The 20,548-nt window shown below is 40.2% G+C and overlaps 1 protein-coding gene across 2 annotated transcripts in view; it reads left to right on the top strand.

The window, feature by feature from the left end:
• C11H12orf75 (chromosome 11 C12orf75 homolog) overlaps window positions 1–17,053 on the top strand; it is a 39,545-nt gene extending 22,492 nt beyond the window's left edge. Inside the window, exons 3-6 of one of the 2 annotated variants that reach the window (XM_060113273.1) lie at window positions 11,212–11,247; window positions 12,069–12,148; window positions 13,502–13,532; window positions 16,224–17,053. In XM_060113273.1, the coding sequence (XP_059969256.1) occupies window positions 11,212–11,247; window positions 12,069–12,148; window positions 13,502–13,532; window positions 16,224–16,272 (196 nt within the window). In that variant the 3' untranslated portion in view covers window positions 16,273–17,053. Of the gene's footprint in view, window positions 1–11,211; window positions 11,248–12,068; window positions 12,149–13,496; window positions 13,533–16,223 lie in introns of both variants that reach the window. The other variant, XM_060113274.1, reaches the window with a different exon arrangement.
• Window positions 17,054–20,548: the final 3,495 nt, after the last annotated feature.

The following is a 20,548-nucleotide window of genomic DNA, read 5'->3' as shown; positions in this document are numbered from 1 at the left end:
TAGGTGGTTTAAGGGTTGTTGAAAAGATTTGGCAGTGCCTCTGTTATGAATCCCTGATGGCAGAAGACTCAGTGCATTGAGGGCCTTGCTGTGGTTAGAAATCTCACATTCCTATTGGTTGCCCATCAATACATGGTCAGATTTTCCTTGGTGGGACCCAGTGGAATAAAAGCAGGCAGAGAAGCAATTGAGTGGGTTCATTCAGGGATAGAGAGGGGTTGGTGGTGACCAGCAAGTGTGGTTGAAATGCTTGACTGCAAGGCACATGCTAGAGAGAGGGGGAGGGGAAGCCCTAAGGGGCTGATGAATGGGGAGAGCTGGGGGCATGGATGGACTGGAGGCTTCTTGGGAATTGTGGGGAGGGGAGAAAGAAGGATTTTTTTTTTCCCTAAGGAGTGGGATTGTCTACTCTAAAATATCAGAGGTGAAATAATTGCAGGAACTAAGCTCCATGGAGCACCCCTGGGATTAAGTTCTTAGAGCAGCAGTAAACGTGGCTGGGATAGAGGAAGTCAGCAAAGTGTGAAGCAAGAGGTCGTTTAGGTGGTTTTCATGGGATTTAATATTGTCCAAGGTAATGATGGTTAGGGAGAAAACCTTTGAGTCAGGGCCAAAATGTTTAGTGCGTCCGGGGCTGTTATGGCAGGGCTGATGCCAAAGAGGAGAGTTTTTGAGTGAAAATGAAATTGGCCCCATCTGAGAGAGTGCTCTGGCGAGGTGGGAGCATTCTGGCTCTGTCTCCTGTTTGGAGACCCTGGGACGAGGGAAAACAAGCTGCTTATTCCCAAGGTTTTGAGAAAAGTGATACATCTGGGAAGAGCAAGGTTTCTTAAAGGGGAGAGAACACTCCTGCCTGCTTTGTAGCAAAGGATACTTCTACAGCCAATGTTGAAGTAATCCAGCACTGTGTGCTTCTTAGAAGGAGAACAGAAGAGGGGTAGGGAAATTGCAATTTAATTCTTGATCCATTACCCCATACAAAGAGCAAATGTCACTCACATTCTCCGGTAGTACATTCTGGAAGAAAGAAAGGGGCCCATCCAAGGAGAGAGACTTAAAGCTAACTGTCCTAAGAAGTTTTGAAATTGTGAAGACATGAATAAGATTACATATAGGCCCTAACAGTCAATGATAAAATGTTAATTCTGTCCAATATCATATGTAATTAAATGCTTGGTAGAATCGATTGGAACCTCCGTGAAAAGGAGAGGTCATCATAAAAACATAGAGAAAATTAAATGATTCCACTGTATCTGGAGGATGGTGGTGTCAATGGAAGTAAACATTGTCAACTAATAAGCTTATTCCAAAAGATGATCATGAATGGTAACTAAAAATAGATTATTGGAGCTACACGCATGATCACCTGAGCTTTCCATATTGAAATTGTACCGTTTACAAATCAAAATAAGTTTGGCCTCTGTAGTGACACTGCAAATATGGAAAAGGAAAAGGCTGCAACCTGTTTTTCTGCTTTTTAGATCATCGCTAATAAGAATAGCTCTATATTTAGAACATTTTTGTTGATGAATAAGTAAAAAATAAATCCTTTCTTTGCCACAGAACTATGTCGTTCTGGAAGTCTAGGGCAGTGAGAACGTTCTGAATTTTAAGGCACCTGTAGCCACCATGCGTGAGGAGATATTGATTGGTGTGGCTAGTGGCTGCCTGATGTTTATCATCTGTGTTTGTTCTAGAGCATGCACATAATGTATCCATGCCGTGGTTCCATTATTTTACCTTTGAAACCTTTTTTGTAGGTCACTTGGGACAGCTATTTTATACAACCCAGAAACTAAGCAAATATTGTGACGAAAATATTTTGATTACCATGTGCTACTGAGGAAGAAAAAAGTAGTGGTTTATATTTACTATAGTAGCTCTGAATAAGGTCTCACTTCATTGAAGTGATCATTATTGATAGAATGGTAACCATAGCGGTATAAATTGATTGAAAGGTTTATGTGTTTTGTGTGGATAATTAGTTTTAAATGGGTATATGCACAAAATACATTAATGAAGAAAGGACAGGCAGAGGAAAGCCAGCCAGCCCCGAAGAGCAACCACAGACATGGAGCTGGTTTGGAAGTGTCTCACCTTCTGGAACCTTGACTTAAAAGAAGTCGGAGCTTTATGGTTAGAGAGAAATTCAGTGTCTCTGATTCATTTAGGAGAAGGTCTGCAAAGCTAGTAGGAAGCAGATGGGTGTGCAGTGACCTAGAGAATCTGGATCAGTATAGATACTCAATCTGAGAAGTGTGAGGAGAGTACCATGCTGGCTTCACAGGAAGTAGGCTAGAAGTATTTGGTGGAAACTCTGAGATATAAGAAAGCAGTTTTGAAACCAACGGTTGCCTTTTTTTTTTTTTTTCTTTTTCTGACATCGCCCCAAATTGGGGCAACTTTGGTAAGATAGGGATCACGAAACACTATATCGCTCTGCAAAGGTGTGTCATTTTTTTTAAACATCTTTATTGGAGTATAATTGCTTTACAATTGTGTGTTAGTTTCTGCTTTATAACAAGATGTGTCATTTTTAAACTATCAACTGAGGATTTAGCTTTTCAGCAATCCCCAAAGTGGGGGGAAATGATGGACTGGTGGTGTACCCTCAATCACACTTGGCTCTGCAAACATTTTTATGAATGCAGTGGCCGAAAATCTGAGTCAGAGACTGGGAGCATGTGATCTCACTCTAGGAGATTATCATGAGACTCAATGGGTGGCTTTAACTTTGACACATTCTTTCTCCTCCAACATCTGTCCTTTGATAAAAGAAGCTAAATCTTTGTTAACAAAGAGAGACCCAATGGTAATTAAATGCCCAGTGTATTTTTTAAACCTGGTCCCAAATTGTTAACATATGCTCCATGGTTCTTAGGAAATGTTCTTGCTGTTTAAAAGTTTTTTTTCAAAAGGTGTGATGTAACCTTTGGATTAAACAATATCGCACTATTACATTTTCTTTCTAAATGTGACATCACTTTCCACAGATTTTCAGATGGTGAAAATTTCAGAAATAAGACACTGTCTTGAGACCAGAGAAAGCAATTTACCAAGAAGCTTTTGGTCATGCTCCCTCTGGAAAAAAACAAGTTTATTGTACAAGGTTACTCTGTAGAGTAGTGGCTCAGGAGGATTTAAAAATGGAGGAACTACTTGCTAAACTTAATCTAGGTCTCTTAGTACCTCTTCACTCCTTTACTCTTTGGACCCAAGAAGTAAGTCTTCCTTCTAAAATGTGTCCTGGGCACAACTGTGAAATGGACCCTGTTTATACCCAAACCCCAGCTCTTAGTTCCAGCCCCTCCCCTGGGGCCCGGCCCCTTCTTTCACGTGCCTCTCCCTTCATTGACACTGAGGCATACATGATGGATAATAGAGAACTTGAATTTGTAACTTTAGCCAACAGGTAAAATTAAACTATATTTAAATCTTAGCCTTTCCAGACCCTTAAAATTATTCAAATGGGTGGTTGCTTACACCACTGAATAAAAAAAGCCAGCCTACCTGCCTCTTTACACTCCACCCCCGCTTCCTCTTCACTTAGTTGGGGACACCAGAAATCAAGGGGGGCTGTGACTTTCTCATCTTGTTGCATTTGTTGTGATATTAAGGCATTAAGACTGTGTTAAGTGGGCGGGCTTTCTCTGTTAGCTGTTTTAGATTCAGTTACACATTGCAGGGAGTAGTCTGTGGCCATTAGTCCCTGGTTAGATTAGAGACAGCTGTTGTAGCCTCGTCTATGTCCCATTTCCTCTCTCAAGAGCACTAGACGGGGCTAAATTAAAATTGAGGTGAAGCTAATGAAGAAGAGCTGACTTCCTCTCCCCATCTTTGCCAGCCAGAAACTTTCTGTTTTCCTGGCAGGGCCTTTGAGAATGGGGTAGACCAGCTGGGTAAGAGGCATGGAATTGGGTCCCCTTGCCTGGGTGATTGCCTTGTTAGGGGGTGCTTGTCCTCCTCAGGACCTACTGCAACCACCGCTTATTGCTACGGGACCCACAAATAGAATCAGACCTCAGGATGCTCCCACGGGACAAGCACAATGTCTGACCTGGGCGGAAAGAGCTTATACTGCAAAGTAATTGCAGGCTTGTGCAATTTCTTCTACCAGAATCCTCAGGAATACGTATGGAAATGGCTTCTAAGGGTATGAGACCAAGGAGAAGCAGTGTATGCTGAGACTGAATTTATTGATATTGTTGTATTTAACAGAGAGTCCAGATTTAATTTAGGTGCATGGCTAGGACTCTTAACAGTTTAGTCAACTTGGTTGATGAAACTAAACTGTAGGAGCTTATGCTGGAGTATGTCAGAACTTCTCTGGTGTGATGGAGAGGAAGGAATCCAAAGGCTTGAAGAGATAGGAAAGCTGGTGTGAATTTCTCAGGTGTGAGCTGCTCCCCACTGCAGAGGAGACCCCCTTCCCTAGGAGACTGAGCAAATTGAGAAACACATAGTGAAGGGAGTATCCAAGATGATTGTCCTCTATAACATGGCTGTGACAGTTGGGAGATGCTGCCCTTGAGATGGGTTCTTTGTTTCCTTGGGTGTGATGGGATCCCAGAGAAGCAGAGGCCAAGAACTGAACCACCTAAGACAAGGTGGGCACACTCACCATAACAGACAGCAGGGATGAAGAGGCAGAATGTTTCATCCTGGAAGGAATTTTGATAAGAGCTAGTTGGTCACAATCTCCCTAGGGATAGATGAGAAGGATGGCCATCTAAGGGTTCATTTTCTCCCTCTGTATATTTTATAAGAGAAAGGCTTCTGGTCTGTGAGCCAGAAAGCTAAGCTGAGTCATCACAATGGAAAGGCATAGCCTCTTAACCCAGTTTCCAGACCCAAGTCAGACTCAGCGTAATTAAGGCCACATTCCCTTGAGGGAATTTCAAACACGGCCACATGTATGTACGGTAGATATTTTTTCACATCTTCCCCAAAGGATTTGTGTTCATTTACTAGAGCAACTGTGTCCAGAACAAAAGGAAGTACCTGGACCTTTTAGAGATTTCTAGGCACTGGCTGTGAGTCGCTGTTAACACCTGAGGACCCAAAATGCCATTATGGGTGATCAGTCCATGAGTGGGCTTATAGTCAGGTAAAAAAATGGAATTTTGGCTAACCTAAAAATTGCAGTGAGTCTAGTAGTCTGCAGATCCCATACTCTGGTTATTTCCTCAGTTTGTGAGTTCATAATCAGAGTAGATGTATTTGGCAACTGGAAGAATCCCCACATTGGCTCTCTGACCTGTGAAGGAAGGGCTATCTTGGTAGGAAGGGTCAAGTAGAAGCCTATGGAATTTCCCTTCTATACCAGAATAATACACAAAAAGGAATACTGCATTCCTGGTGGAGCTGCAGAAATTGGTGCCCTCACCAAAGACTTGAAAAAATGAAGACGCTTCTCATGTCTCCTTTTAACTTGCCTCTTTGGCCCATGTGGAAGGCAGATTTATTTTAGAGAGTGACTTTGGATTCTTGTAAATTTGATGAAATGGTGATTCCAATTTCAGCTGCTGTTCAAGGTGTGGTATCTTTATTGAAAACACTCAACATAGCCCCTAGCTCCTGTTTTGCAACCTTTGGCGAATACTTTACCTCTGAACCAGTTTGCGAGGATAATAGAAGCAGTTTGCTTTTACCTGGCAAGGCCAACAGTATACCATCACAGTGTTGCCGTTCATCCTCTATTCTGCAGTATCTTGATGTTACTGATGTCCCACAGCACGTCATACTGGTCCAATACACTGATGACATAGTAATTGGGCCTGATAAACAGGAAATAACAGGTAATTTAAATCCTTTAGTGAGACACATTCAATGCAGGGCTGGGAGATAAACCCCACTCTTGCTACCAAGTAATGTGTCAGTTCGTGTCCAGTCAGGGTAAAGGAAACCACATTAAATATTTTAGCAGAGAGAAATTACTATTAGGAATTGGTTAAACAGGTCATGGAGGACTGAGGATGTAAGAAAGGAAGGCTGAGATCGTAGGGAGAGTTATAAGAGGAAATGGCTACCGTTTCTAGGGCAGGAGTGACAAAGGAAGGAAGTTGGGGTTATTGGAATCTAGGACCTGGAAGAGGAGCGGTTCTCTGGGGCTGGGACACTGACTTCTGGAGAGAGGGCACTGCCAGGCTGGTGTAATCACAGCTGAATGTTGTAATCACAGCTGAATGGTGTAATCCAGCAGTAAGCACAGCTGGAGGCCACATAGTAGCCACTGCCCACCCACTTGAGCTGTAGTGACCCAAAAAGGAGTGTTAACAGGGCCTGTCCTGGAAACTGGAACCAGCTGCTGGGGTGCTGTAGGCTGGAGCAGCACGCAGAGCTGGAAGGAGCAGCCCTTTCCCCTCTTTTTGCATTTTATGTCTCTTGAGCATCCCATTTGGTAGAACCTAACAGGGAGCCGGGTGGCAAAGGAGGATGTTTCTCAGAGTCCTCGCCCCTGCATTGCAGAATGTGGGGAGGGTGAGTCCAGCACAGTTTCCCTGGCCAGAGCAGATTTTGTGTTGATAGACCACGTAGTTGTTTCCAGTTGTCGACCCCTTGGTAATTTGTGCTGGTTTTCCTTCCCCTTATTGACATCAGCCTCCATGGTGGTGAAATTGGGACCGGAGCGGGGGAAGGGGGGAGGGAAACTGGTGAAAAGTACCTTTCACTTTTTGTTTTTAGGTGATTTGATTGATGGTATCTGGTCCCTTGCCTCCTATAACCCCGTGTTTTGGTTCCCTTGGTAGAGCCTTATTCTCAAGGTTCCTTCCCTATTTATGGTAGATTCAAGGGTGTTCTCGTCCCTGAGTCCCTTCATTCACACTTCCCATTTTCAGTGCCTCTGCCTGTAGGCACCTGGGCATTGACTTCTGCACTGTGCTTCAGAACTATTATTTAGAAGTGGATTGCTACACTAGGAGATTTCTCCTGGTTGAGGTATGTCCACTTGCTTCTTGTCTAAAGGAGCAAGTGTACGGGTAGGCTGAGTTTGTGGAGATATTTGGACCAGTTAACTCCCGAGCAGTGCGGTCTGGCCTCTTCCAGCTCATCTACTGTGAATCGGCCTCCTTTTCACTTTGTCGTTTCCAGCATGGACTAATTCAATCTTCAGTCTCTGTTTTCTAAGGGAAGACTCCGGGGTGAAGTCATCTCATTCTTTATCTTTAGTACCAGCAGAAAATAGGGCCATGATGTCCGTGACCGAGGGCCCTCCAGACTCTGTCAGCGGCTGCTGTTCTCGCCAAGGCGGAGTCCGTGTGGCTTTCTGTCCTGCGCTTCCTCCCCACTTCCTTCCCTGCTTTAGGAACAAATCTTGTGATCCGTCAGCAGTCACAGCTGCAGGCTGCACAATAGCCACTGCCCTTCCACTAAAGCTGTAGTGACCAGAAAAGAAAAATAATCAAGTCCCTCATGAAAAACAGTGGCTCATCCAAGGGCTCCATGGTGGGGGGTGATCTGGCCCGAGCGCAATTCCTAGCCCGATGCTCTGGATTGGCAGCGTCGAAAAAGGACCACAGGCTATTTTCATTACTTTAGAAACTGAACGGAAATCTGCATGTGCCTACAACGCGGCTGCACAGGCTCTACATTAGCAAAATATAAGATTTATTTGCCTTGGATTCGAATTACACAAACGCCCTGTGGGAACCATCCCACGCACATCAGAGGCTTCCTTTGGCACTTGTGTGTCTAAGAAAATTATCAGCAAGTGAGATAGTAAGGCCAGTTGATAACAAAATCTTTCAAAATATGTTTTGTGAGGGGAAACAATTACAGTGATTCTTTAAATTGGTGTACAGGTGGGGCAGCCCAGGTGTTCGGACAGCCAGGCCATTACTCAAAACTTGAAAATCTCCCCAGGGATTAGAATCCTAAAGACTGAAGTTTCTTGCTAAGTTGCTTAGCTGTCAGATTAATTTATCACCCCAGTTTTGAACTGTCCCGAGATAATGTCCACTTTTTATTGACAAGAACCACCCTTTCAGGAGAAGTTGGTCCCCACACCAGAAGGTATATTTTTTGGATGCCTGTCTGGAGTTACTAGTAATCATGAGACAATTTCGCCAGCTTTTCAGGGCCTGTGGCTTAACATCTCTGGGCTTTCCTTTTACCGGGAATCTTTATTGCTGCTTGATGAACCATTTCTTCTTCGAATGCTACAGCCTGTTCAGTCGGGGCAGGACCACATCACCCTGCTGGGAGGATGCTGTCTTCCTGGACAGGACAGGGCAGCACTTGGCTCTCAGGCAGCTAAACACAGTGGCTTGGACCTCTCTGTCACAAGGAGATTTGGTTTAGACCAACCATGGTTTTCTGATTTAACCTCAATTTGAAACTGGTTGTCCAGATGAATAGAGTCTAATGTAACTGCTGATCTGGAGAGGTTTTCTATCGGAGTAAAAATGATTTATGTAGCCATTCAACAAGTTCTGCAAAGATTGATTGTCCCTGGCAGCATAGAGGTTTAGGTCTAATGCTATTCAAACATTGACTAAGACTCTTCTGCCATCTTGTTTCCCTCTTATAAGTGGGATGGTAAAAATCAGAGAGATCCAGCTTGGGAGATGGGGGTGTTTGTCTGATACAAATTAGCATGGGCTCACAGTTTTTGAAGCAGGAGCTAGAATCACACAACCTTGGTTTTGAATTCTGGCTCTATTACCTGGGCTTGTAACATTGGTCATGCTGCTCCACCTTTCAGAGCCTCAGTTTTTCATCTTTAAATGTGGCTAATACCCATCTTGCAGGATTGTGATGAGGATTAAAGGAAACAGTAGAATCCTACGAGCAAAGTGCCTGGTGCACTACACAAGCAGGTTGTGAGACAGGGGTGAGGCTCAAAGCTTTTGCAAGAGTGATACAGAGGCAGTGCCCGCTCTAGGGGAAACCAACATGTTGGTTTGTCACTGGAAGTGTTTTTGACTTTCACATCTTCCTATTTGAGAGGCAGAGTGGTGAATTAGAATGTGGAGCATGTTTTTCATGTCAGATAGATGGGGTTTCAATGTTGGTCTTGCATATTTGTTAATTACCTAGCTCTCTGAACCTATTTCCTCGGGTGTAAACTCTCAGAACTGTTGAGAGGAGTAGCACTGATGCATGTGAAGTGTCTGGCCCTGTACCTGACACAAAGGAAGGACTCAGTGATGATGCTGTTTTTACCCATGTAGTCTTTAGTCTCCAGTCTTTGTATCATAGAATAATTGTTTGTGGAAGGAAGAGAGCATGTAGACAAAGACAGGCATTATAACTTACTTAAAGGTTTAAAAGAACGGACATCTGAAAAGTCTTTATAAATGGTATTTTTAAAGGTTTAGTAATATCTCTGAAGCTTAATTTGTTATCCAATAAATATGACAGCCACATTATCATTTCCTGCAAATTAGATGTGTAAGATTGTTGATTAATTTTATCAAGGAGAACACAGTTGGGTTTTAGGGCATTGAATAATTTATGAGAGATAATAGATTAAAAATAATTCACTATTTTTTTACATTTGGGGAAGTTAAATATATTTTAAAACACTGAATAAGTCCTTAAGATGGATTAGGCAAAAGGGGAAAGATTTAAAATACACAGATATGTCATTGGATATGAAAAGAATATCTGTGAGAAAAAATGAGACATTGTATATGTCCAAATCTGCCAGTTTCAGCTTCACAAACAATTTCATTATAATGTTGACTATTCAGAACCAGAGTAAACAGTTCTGATAATCTTGAACGAGTTTGTCACCATCATTTTCCCTAGTATCTGTACTAACAGGTTATAAATCCATTTTAATTAAAACTGGTAAACAGCACCTGAAAGTGTTATACCACTTCAATAAGCATAGCACCAGTTCTAATACAGTATGACTTTGACACCTTTGAATTAAAAAATGATCCAACTTTAGCAAGAGATAAATGAAGTTGATAATTAAAAGTGGGTTATGGGCTCAATTTGGACAAATTAGATTGCAGGGTGGTTTTTGCCCTCTATTGGAGTATTTTCTGTGTGCATGGCCAGTGTTTAACAGATAATTTCCAAATCTCCACTTCCTTTCTCTATAGGCTTCGGATTTATGGGCTGTTGCAATGAAGCAAAATCTCACGTACATATATACATTCACAGCTTTTAAATGTGTGAAACCATGATATGACAACCCCTGCAATTAAAAGACTCAGTGAAGCTGTTTAGATGTTTTCAGTCTGCTTTCTTCTTAACTGAAGCCCCTTATAATTACATGTTGAGTTCAGCGAGATACATTTGAATCTTGTTTTTTTTTTTTCTTCAGAAAAATAACTAATGTATGCTAGCTAGTATTTCAAGGTAAGCTTCCTGATCCTCCTAAAAATATGCCAAGGAATTCTAGTAGAATGTGGATTCCTCTTATTCAAGGAAATATACTGTGCATTTTAAAGTAGTGATTCCCTCTAGAAATTTCCTTTGAACATTTCCCTCTTCTCTTTGCAGTAGATCATGTATAAAACGGTTGTTGTTTTAGATAAAAGAAAGTTAAATTGACTTTAACTCTTTTTGCACTAAGGAAATCTTTCATACCTAGAATTGTGCTGCTGAGCTGGCATAAGAGACACAAACTCATAGTGTGTTAGGACTAGAAGGGACCTTGGGCGTCATCTGGTCGACCCCATTATTTTACAGATGAGATACAGGCCGGCAACTTGCCCACAGCCTGTCACACAGGGAGTGGGTGGCACAGCCAGACAAGAACCCAGGCTTCCTGACACCCAATTTATATGCTCTTTCCAGTCTTGGCTGCCCTCAGGTTTTTTGTTTTTGTTTTTTGTCCCTTGAATTAGTGTTTTCTGTTTTTTTAGTTAAAAAATTTTTAATTGAAGTATAGTTGATTTACAGTCTTGTGCCTATCTCTGCTGTACAGCAAAGTGACTCAGTTATACACATATGGACATTCTTTTCTTTATATTCTTTTCCATTATGGTTACCTCAGTTTTTGATCTTGTTCAGCAATTGGACTTGTTGGCACTTGATGGATTTGCGCTTTTTGGTAAGTAGAAAACTGCCAATTTCTTAGTGGATAAGTGATTGAGGTGAAGAGAGGATCCTGTGTTACAGAAATACTCGATGGAAGAACTTGAAATAAACAAAATTGGCTTTAACTTGTCAGTCCCTCTTTTCTCAGAGCCAAAAATGAAGTCTCTGACTGTGTAACCAAACAGCTCATAGCAAATGTTTTTGACCTTTTAGAACAGAAGAATCAATAACAGAAGATGACAAGAGGAGGTATGTTTGGTGTTGAAGCTACCTTTAATTTGAATGATTTTGGTCCCACCTCATGGATTTAATTTAACATGAATTAATTTAACTCATGCATTTAATTGACCACAGTAGCACATTGCCAGTAATACAGATTCCACCAGGAAAACTTTTGGCACAGAGAATACAGGTAGGAGCATGCAGTGTGATAAATATCTTGCCCAGGGACCATAATCTTTGCTTCTTCCAAACAAGCTTGGTTTGTCCTGTGCACACGGCTTGTGCTAGTTTCCATCTTGTGGCCTTTGCATGTGCTGTTCTCTAAAATTGGATGACATCTCCTCCTTCCTTCCGCCTTCTCCATCCTTCCATCCTCTGATTAGCAGCACCCCATTCTCATTACTCCTTATCTCTCTCTCTTCCTCCTCACTTTATACCTACCTACAGGTAAAGTGTTTTTGTGTGTCCATAGCACCTCATACCACATTGACCACTCTGAATTCTTGATGAATGTTGACTGATTAACTGTAACATGTCATGCTACTGATATTTATTACTCTACTAAATTCTAAAAATCCCAACTTCTCTTCTTTCTCATTGCAAGTAAAATATCTAAAAACTCTACTACACAGCTTTCTTTTTTTTATATATAGCTTCTTTTTTTAACATAGAAAAACAATGATCTCTCCAAGGGCAATAATATTCTGAATTCTACTTTTGAAAAGTCATGAGTTATTTTAATAATTCTATAATTGTTTGAAGGACCCCATGCTCTCATCATTTTCTGCAAATGTTTAGTAACCATATAGTTTGGTCTGATTTTTCTATGTCTGCTTCTTTTCATCAAGAAACTATGGAGGGGTGTATGTTGGTCTACCATCTGAAGCTGTCAATATGGTGTCCAATCAAACAAAGACTGTGCGAAAAAGTAAGTAAAACCATGTGATGTTTACTCTCTCTACATGTTTATTTTTTTTGTTTTGTGAAAAACGTATGAAATGTATATTTCAGCTTGCCTGACTCACCCTACATATTACTGACTTGCAGTGAACTGTGTATAAGAGCCATAGCTGGGACTTCCCTGGCAGTCCAGTGGTTAAGACTCTGTGCTTCCACTGCAGGGGGCATAGGTTTGACCCCTGGTCGGGGAACTAAGATTCCACATGCCGCTTAGTGCGGCCTTAAAAAAAAACCCCAAAAAACCCATATCTGCTCATTGTAATCATTTGTTGAAATTGCCACCCACATGATGAGAGTAATTACAGAGCAAAATTTAGCATCTGTTTGTGGTTATGCTCCATGGATATTTTAAATTTCTTGTTAATTTCAGTGAGGATCAGCGTGAAAATGAAAGCAAACATTTCAGCAAGTTTATGGAGTTTTGGTAGAACATAAAGTTACATTCCTATAATATATTATAAATGTGACTGATAAGTAGTCTGGTGATTAGAAGAAAATTAACTGTCTTTTGTATAATGAAATGAAGTGGATGCTCCTTTTTCTGAATTTTAGTAGTTAGTAATTGCAGGGCTAATGAAGTGCTTTTGATAATAGGTATGATTGCAGCCTTGTAGATAGCTTCTTGCTTAAGTAAAATTTTTTTTTAATTTATTTTTATTTATATTATTTATTTTTGGCTGTGTTGGGTCCTCTTTGCTGTGCACGGGCTTTCTCTAGTTGTGGCGAGCAGGGGCTACTCTTCATTGTGGTGCTCGGGCTTCTCGTTGTGGTGGCTTCTCTTGTTGCGGAGCACGAGCTCTAGGTGCATGGGCTTCAGTAGTTGTGGCATATGGGCTCAGTAGTTGTGGCCCTTGGGCTCTAGAGCACAAGCTCAGTAGTTGTGGCCCACGGGCTTGGTTGCTCCGTGGCATGTGGGATCTTCCTGAACCAGGGCTCGAACCTGTGTCCCCTACATTGGCAGGCAGATTCCTAACCACTCCGCCACCAGGGAAGTCCCTTAAGTAAATTTTTAAGTGTGGCTCGTGGTGAAGAATGCTGATTTACTAATCACTGTACAGTTGTCTGATAATATGGTTTTCAAGAACTATTAATATGTACAGATAAAATTATATATATGTAATATTTGATTTAATTTGTACACAAGCCTTATTATTTCTTAACGTACTATGGTTATTTGTTCCTCATTGTTTTTTCTCTACTCGATGATTCAGACTAGCAAATACATATATGTCACAACTATTTGTAGTTTTGTAGGAAACTAGAATATATTCTTTATAACTGAACATTTAACCTTTCTTAATTTTCTCTTTTTTAAGATTAGAAGAAAGTAATATCATGACAATAATCAAGAGGTACTATATATTTTTCTAAATAATTCTATATATTTAGCCTGGATGAATGAACTGTAGATATTAATGCTCTATATTTCTAAGAAATCTCGAACTTGAGTATGAGGAGGGGTCTCATCTTGTGGTTAAATCTATGGAACCCAATATATTTTATTGTAAAGAGGTCTTTAATGATTAGATCAATTTTCTTTGCAGTTACTTTTTTTTCATTAATATTTTTGCAAATGTAACTTAATTCATTTAATAAGAACAAGCTGTTTGCCTAGACTACCAGGGTTTCACTCTTCATTGCCAAAATCTTTGAGGGGCTAGGACCTTGGAAGTGACAGACAAGGAGAGACTAGAGAGGTTGGGAATTAGATTAGGATCAATATTAAATATTTGGCAATAGTCAGGGGTAGTTGATATACAGAGAGAAGATGTACCAGTACCAAAACTCCAGTAGAGATAGGCAATCGTCAGTGTGCAAAGATGCAGTTTTTCAGGAAAGAATAGTAAAATCATAGACCAAGTTTAAAAGATGAAGCACTGTGGACCTGGTGAAGAGCTTGAAGTTAGAATTATAAGACAAACAAGAACAAGGACAGAAGAAAAATAGCTTTCATTTATTAACTACTGTCTGGGTACTAGTCTCTAAAAGCTACTGAGCAGCATTTCCATTGAGGAAAAGAGTTTCTGTTTACCTGGACCAAAATGCATGCAATGCTTAGATCCCCGCTGTCTTTCAGTCTTGCTGAATGACATCCCACCTCTTTTGAACATCCAGTGATCAGGAATACTCTGTCTCCTGAGATAGCCCATTCTCTTTTGGGTGTCAAACAACCCTGGATTTGAATTCAGGCTCTTTCACTTAACTAGCTGGGCAAGTTTCTCCCCCTGATGCTTATTGAAGGGCTCGTGTTAGGATTCAATGTGAAGTAAATGGTAGCTTCTGCTATAATGGTCATTGTCATCATCACCATCAGTATCATCATCACTGTACCATCATCCTTTTTTGTAACCAGAATCCAGCCATTGGTAGATCAGAAGCTAGACTGATTTGATATTGAACCAGCTTCTGGCTGAGGGCCAGTACTGATGCTGGTGTCTGGGAGTGGATGGGTTGCAGAATAAGCTCACAGGTGGAGACAAATAAGCTTTCCTACTGGAGAAAAGGGACATGGAAGCCGTAACTGGTTTCTTCTGGACAAGAAATACAACAATATTGGGCAGCTGCTTTTTCAAAGACCCTCTCATCAAGGCTACAGCATCATGGAGCATTATTCCCTAGTGCCCATAGCCACATTAGGGTGTTGAGCTTCTCTTTAGGGACTTGCTGGAGATTTTCTATTTCCAGTATTTTTAACAGGGTTCTAACTCTCATGTAGATTTCTAAGTTCCCTGCTAGTTTTCCTGATGCAGCAGTAGTTTTACTATTTGCATCAAACAGAAAAGATAATCTAGTTGAAAGGAAACATATATTAGTGTTTACCCTCCTGAAAACAGGGTGTATTTCAAAAAGCATCTGAATAGAGTGGGAAGAAGTGCTGTGTAGATAGATATCTGGAGACTCGGTAGCTCTGCTGTTAACACAGGACCTTAGATGAATCCCTTACCTTCTCCCAGCTTCACCCAATTTTAGTTACATGACAGAGTTAGACAAGATGATTGTCCAGCTTTGTATATGGATCTAAAATTTCCTGTTAACAGTTGAGCACTATTGCTGGTTAATCAGCCCACATAACATTAGACAGCTAGGTAGAATTATCTCCCTACTGCTCGTGGCTGTCAATATAAAAATAAAAACTCTTTTACTGCCATCCCTCTCTCCTCTCAATTTCCACCATTCTTTACCTCTATTGCTAAACAACCCATTTGCCTCTTTTGAATTATCTGAAAAGTTTTCTAAGTTGATAGGCTGTCCATTTACTCAATTGCTAAGCATCCATTGTGGTACTTATCTGTGAGCCATCTGGACGCATGGCATCTGAGCTTAAATTATTGGGCAGAAACCCTGATGAGAAGAGACATTTTATGGAAAAGTTTGGAGACACTTTTTTTTTTGACCTAACATATAAAACCTCTCTAGAAATAAAGCCACCGAACTCACTCAGTGACCCAACTTCAAAGTTGATTTGGTTACTTTTTGAAGCAAATTGAGGAATGATTTCAGAATCAAAGTTACTTATATCACGATACAAATGTGTAGTTTCTTCCCTAGATGACCCAAGGGTGAAAGTTATGCCCATTTAGGTATACGGGATGCTGCCAGCACAGTGATGCTTCTCAGATGCCAGTGGATGGGCTCGCTGCATCAGATCCCCTGGGGGAGCTCGAGGTGAAGTGGATGGCTCTCCCCTCTTCCCAAGAGGGTCTGACCAAACAAGGAAGGGATAGATTGTGGCTGAGCAGTTGGTATCTTTGTGATGTTGCCGTGTAGCTTGGTTCAGGCATCCTCCTGTTGTATTTTGTTATAAGTTTAGAAGTCTCTCTCTCCACCTGACTTTGTCTCTTCATATAAGTGTCATCAGTGCTTCACACTGCGCTGGCCACATATTCAGTCTCACATCAATACTGGACGGATGTTGAACGTGTGTTTTACTGAAAAGAAAATCAGTAAATAATTTGCAGGCTTAACGCTGATGTGTTTTTATCTAAGTGGTGCCTTTTCGCGCTTGCTAACTCTTTTCCCTTTTTTGTTTGTTGCCTTCATAGCCTGCTCTTCAAGATCTGGATGGAATTTTTGCTTTGTGGGATTTTGTAACGTGCGCAGACATTTCCAAGGAAATTCTAAGCAGTCGCCCCCCCGCCCCAAATTCTTAGTTTATAGTTAAAACCATGGTACATATTGAATGTTGTGGTACTAGAAAGGAATTGGTTAAACAACACACATATATGGAACTATATTTGGTCCACCTGCGGAAGACAAGCTTACAAAGGGTTCTTGCCCAGCTGGCTGCTGTGCCCCAGCTGTGTTCTCACCCTGACCATCCCCACAGCTCATGAAGATCATGTCTTTTCACTGATACTTTTTTGATAGTTTTTATATAACAAAATCCTTCATCTGTTTATAACTTACAATAATAAGGCACTATCGATGAATTACCCAAAGTAATATATTTGCTGTTATCTTTCACTATTTCTACTTCATGTTAATTTTTAGCTGTAAAATTGTTAAATTGATTCTTACTGTTATCTCTTTCCTTTTTTACTATTTGGTTTTCAGCTTTATTTAAATATCAGAGGAGTTTCTTTATTGAGAACAATGTACTACATGGGAATACTTAAACTGTTGAGGTTTGCATGCCGTATGTACATTTTGATTAATTTCCTATTTTCTCTAGTCAAAGGCTTATGTAACTACAAATACTTCGTAGCCATTGAGTCTCCCATTCTACCTGTGTGTGATCAGAGCATCTCATCATGTTAATTCTACACTGTTTTCAAGGACTTGTCACTGATGTTAGTCGGATATTTGGAAAGTTCTTAATTTGATAGTGATCATGTGTATCCACTTAGTACTGAAATGTAAATCACTCAATTTACCAGTGTCTTTCAACAATTAAAACATTTTTATCCCTCTTTACCTGGATTTCTTCATTATTTTTCAAAAGAGCACTTTCAAATAAGTCCCACATTGTGATGTATAGATATAATACATCAGTATAAAAATAAAAATGTATAAATAGATTACTATGAAAACCCAAAATTTTTAACAAGAAGAAAAGCATTATCTTATATATTTGGTCCATACAACTATCATAGGGACACAAAAATTTTTTTTATATCTTTACTGGAGTAGAATTGCTTTACAATGGTGTGTTAGTTTCTGCTGTATAACAAAGTGAATCAGCTATACATATACATACATCCCCATATCTCCTCCCTCTTGCATCTCCCTCCCACCCTCCCTATCCCACCCCTCTAGAGGGACATCCAATTGATCTGAAAAATAAAGCTGAAGATTAGAGTCACTGAGAAATGATTACGATACACCTACTCCTGTCCCATATCCACATGTCCATATGGAATTTAGGTGAAACATCAGCAGTTTATCCCATTAGAGATAACAGATTAACTTTTTGAAAATTTTTAATTTTGAAATAACTTTAGATTTACAGAGTAGTGTAAGGATGGTACAGAGAATTCCTATATGCCCTTCATTTTTAAAAAAATTAATTTTTATTGGAGTATAGTTGATTTACAATGTTGTGTTTCTGCTGTATGGCAAAGTGAACCAGTTATACACATACATATATATCCACTCATTTTTAGATTCTATTCCCATATAGGTCATTACAGAGTATTGAGTAGAGTTCCCTGTGCTATACAGCAGGTTCTTATTAGTTATCTATTTTATATATAGTCGTGTGTATATGTCAACCCCAATTTCCCAATTTCCCAATTTATCCCTCTCTCTTCTTCCCCTGTGGTATCCATAAGTTCGTTTTCTACGTCTGTGACTCTATTTCTGTTTTGTAAATAGGTTCATTTGTACCATTTTTTTTAGATTCCACATATAAGCAATATCATATGATATTTGTCCTTCTTTGTCTTTCTATGTCTGACCAGCTTCCCCTAATGTTAAATAACATCTTACAAAACATAGCACATTTGTCAAAACTGAGAAATTGAACTTTGGTACAATGCTATAAACTAAACTGCAGCCTCTCATTGGATTCCATTAGTTTTTCTATTAATGTCCTTTTTCTGTTCTGGGATCCAACCCAAGATCGCACTGCATTCTGCTGCATTTAGTCATCCTGTCTCCTGAGTCTCCTCTTCCTGGCATTTTTCTCAGTCTTTCTTTTTCACCACAGAGGTGAAGTGCCGCTCTCATCACATCATATCATAATATCTCATGATTTCAACATAACTTGTTATTGGTGATATTAACCACGATCACTTGGATAGGGGCGTCTGTCAGGTTTCTCCACTGTAAGGTTTCTTGTTTACTGTTTCCATCCTCTGTTCCTTCTAAGTGAATCATAAGTTTAGACCACACTCAAAGGAGAGGGGAATGAAGCTCAACCTCCTGGAGGAAAGAGTATCAAGAAATTTCTGGCATTTTTTTTTTAAATTTACTATCTTAGCCATTTAAAAAAATATTTATTTATTTTTGGCTGCGTTGGGTCTTCGTTGCTGTGCGCCAGCTTTCTCTAGTTGTGGCGAGTGGGAGCTACTCTTCGTTGCACGGGCTTCTCATTGCGGTGGCTTCTCTTGTTGCAGAGCACGGGCTCTAGGCGAGTGGGCTTCAGTAGTTGTGGCACACGGGCTCAATAGTTGTGGCTTGCAGGCTCTAGGGGGCAGGCTCTGTAGTTGTGGCGCACGGACTTAGTTGCTCTGTGTCATGTGGGATCGTCCTGGACCAGGGCTCGAACCCGTGTCCCCTGCATTGGCAGGTGGATTCTTAACCACTGCGCCACCAGGGAAGTCCCTGGAATTTGTTAAAAGCATTTTTAATATATGTGTGTGTGTGTATGTGTGCGTGCACTTTTATATATAAGCATTATATATTATGTATATAATGAAATATTATTCAGCCATAAAAAAGAATGAAAATCTTGCCATTTGTGACAACATGGATGACTTAGAGGGTATTATGCTTAATGAAATAAGTCAGACAAAGAAAGACAAATACTGTATGATTTCACTTATATGTGGAATCAAAAAAACAAAACAAATGAACAAGCATAACAAAACAAGAACAGAGTCATAGACATAAACAGCTGTTTGCCAGAGGGGAGGGGCTGGGGGGAGGAGTGAAATCGCTGAAGGAGATTAAGAAGTACAAACTTCCAGTTACAAAAAAAGGAGTCACAGGGATGAAATGTACATTGTGGGGAATATAGTCAATGTTAATGTAGCATCTTTGTATGGTGACAGATGGTAACTAGACTCGTGATCATTTCGAAATGTATAGAAATACCAAGTCACTATGTTGTGCACCTGGAATTAACAAAATGTTGTAGGTCAATTATACTTCAAATCAAGAGGGAAAGGGGAAAAACCAAGCACCACAGTAATTATTAATTATTTTGGGGGAGATACTTTGAGACTCTGCACATGTCCTGTTTCTCCCTAAAGATTTGTCCATGGGCTTCCCTGGTGGCGCAGTGGTTGGGAGTCTGCCTGCCAATGCAGGGGACACGGGTTCATGCCCCGGTCCGGGAAGATCCCACATGCTGCGGAGCGGCTGGGCCCGTGAGCCATGGCCGCCGAGTCTGCGCGTCCGGAGCCTGTGCTCTGCAACGGGAGAGGCCACAACAGTGAGAAGCCAGCGTACCGCCAAAAAAAAAAAAAAAAAAAAAAAAAAGATTTGTCCACTAATTTTAGCATTCACCTTTGGACCTTGCCTGTAGCTTGTACTGTGGTGTTCCAATGCTGATTTTCTACTTCCCTTGTTCCTTCACATGTGTTACTTGGAATTCTTCTGTAAGGAATATTTGTCTTATCTCCCAAATTTACTTTTTATTCAGTCATTTATTTATATCCATATGGACTCATAGATATTAATTTCTTTAGATTATAATCCAACACTATAGTCATTATTTTATTGCTCAAATTGTTCAAGCTTTGCCCATTGGTAGTTTTTTCATGTTGGTTCTTGACAAGCCCCATCCTTTTTTTCTTCTTAGGTTGACTTTTAATAGCAAGCAGAATAAAAATCCAACTCAAAAGTTAGTTAAAACACATTCCTAAAACTTCATCAAATTTAATTATAAATGAATAGTGTTTTCCATATTATGACAAGTCTTACCATTTTCCTTCAACTAGACATTATTTAAATTTAGAACCTCGTGATTCTTGCCAGTTAATAATACCTACCACCCACTTACCTAGGTCTTAAGGTTAATGATTATAATTTTTATTAAGTATTGCAAAGATCTTGAGTGAAAGTCTTAGAGAAGAATAATTACTAACATTAGGAGCTTTCAAAAGAAAAGTGAGAGATTGGAGAAGCCTTTAAAATGCCTGAAATTTAAGAGTTAATAGCTTTTCAAACTATATTCTGGTTCTTTGTAAGATTGTTATTGAAA

Source organism: Mesoplodon densirostris, chromosome 11, assembly GCF_025265405.1.
Source record: "Mesoplodon densirostris isolate mMesDen1 chromosome 11, mMesDen1 primary haplotype, whole genome shotgun sequence".
Taxonomy (NCBI): domain Eukaryota; kingdom Metazoa; phylum Chordata; class Mammalia; order Artiodactyla; family Ziphiidae; genus Mesoplodon; species Mesoplodon densirostris.
The sequence above is the reverse complement of the archived record's forward strand: the minus strand, read 5'-3'. Positions and strand labels throughout refer to the sequence as shown.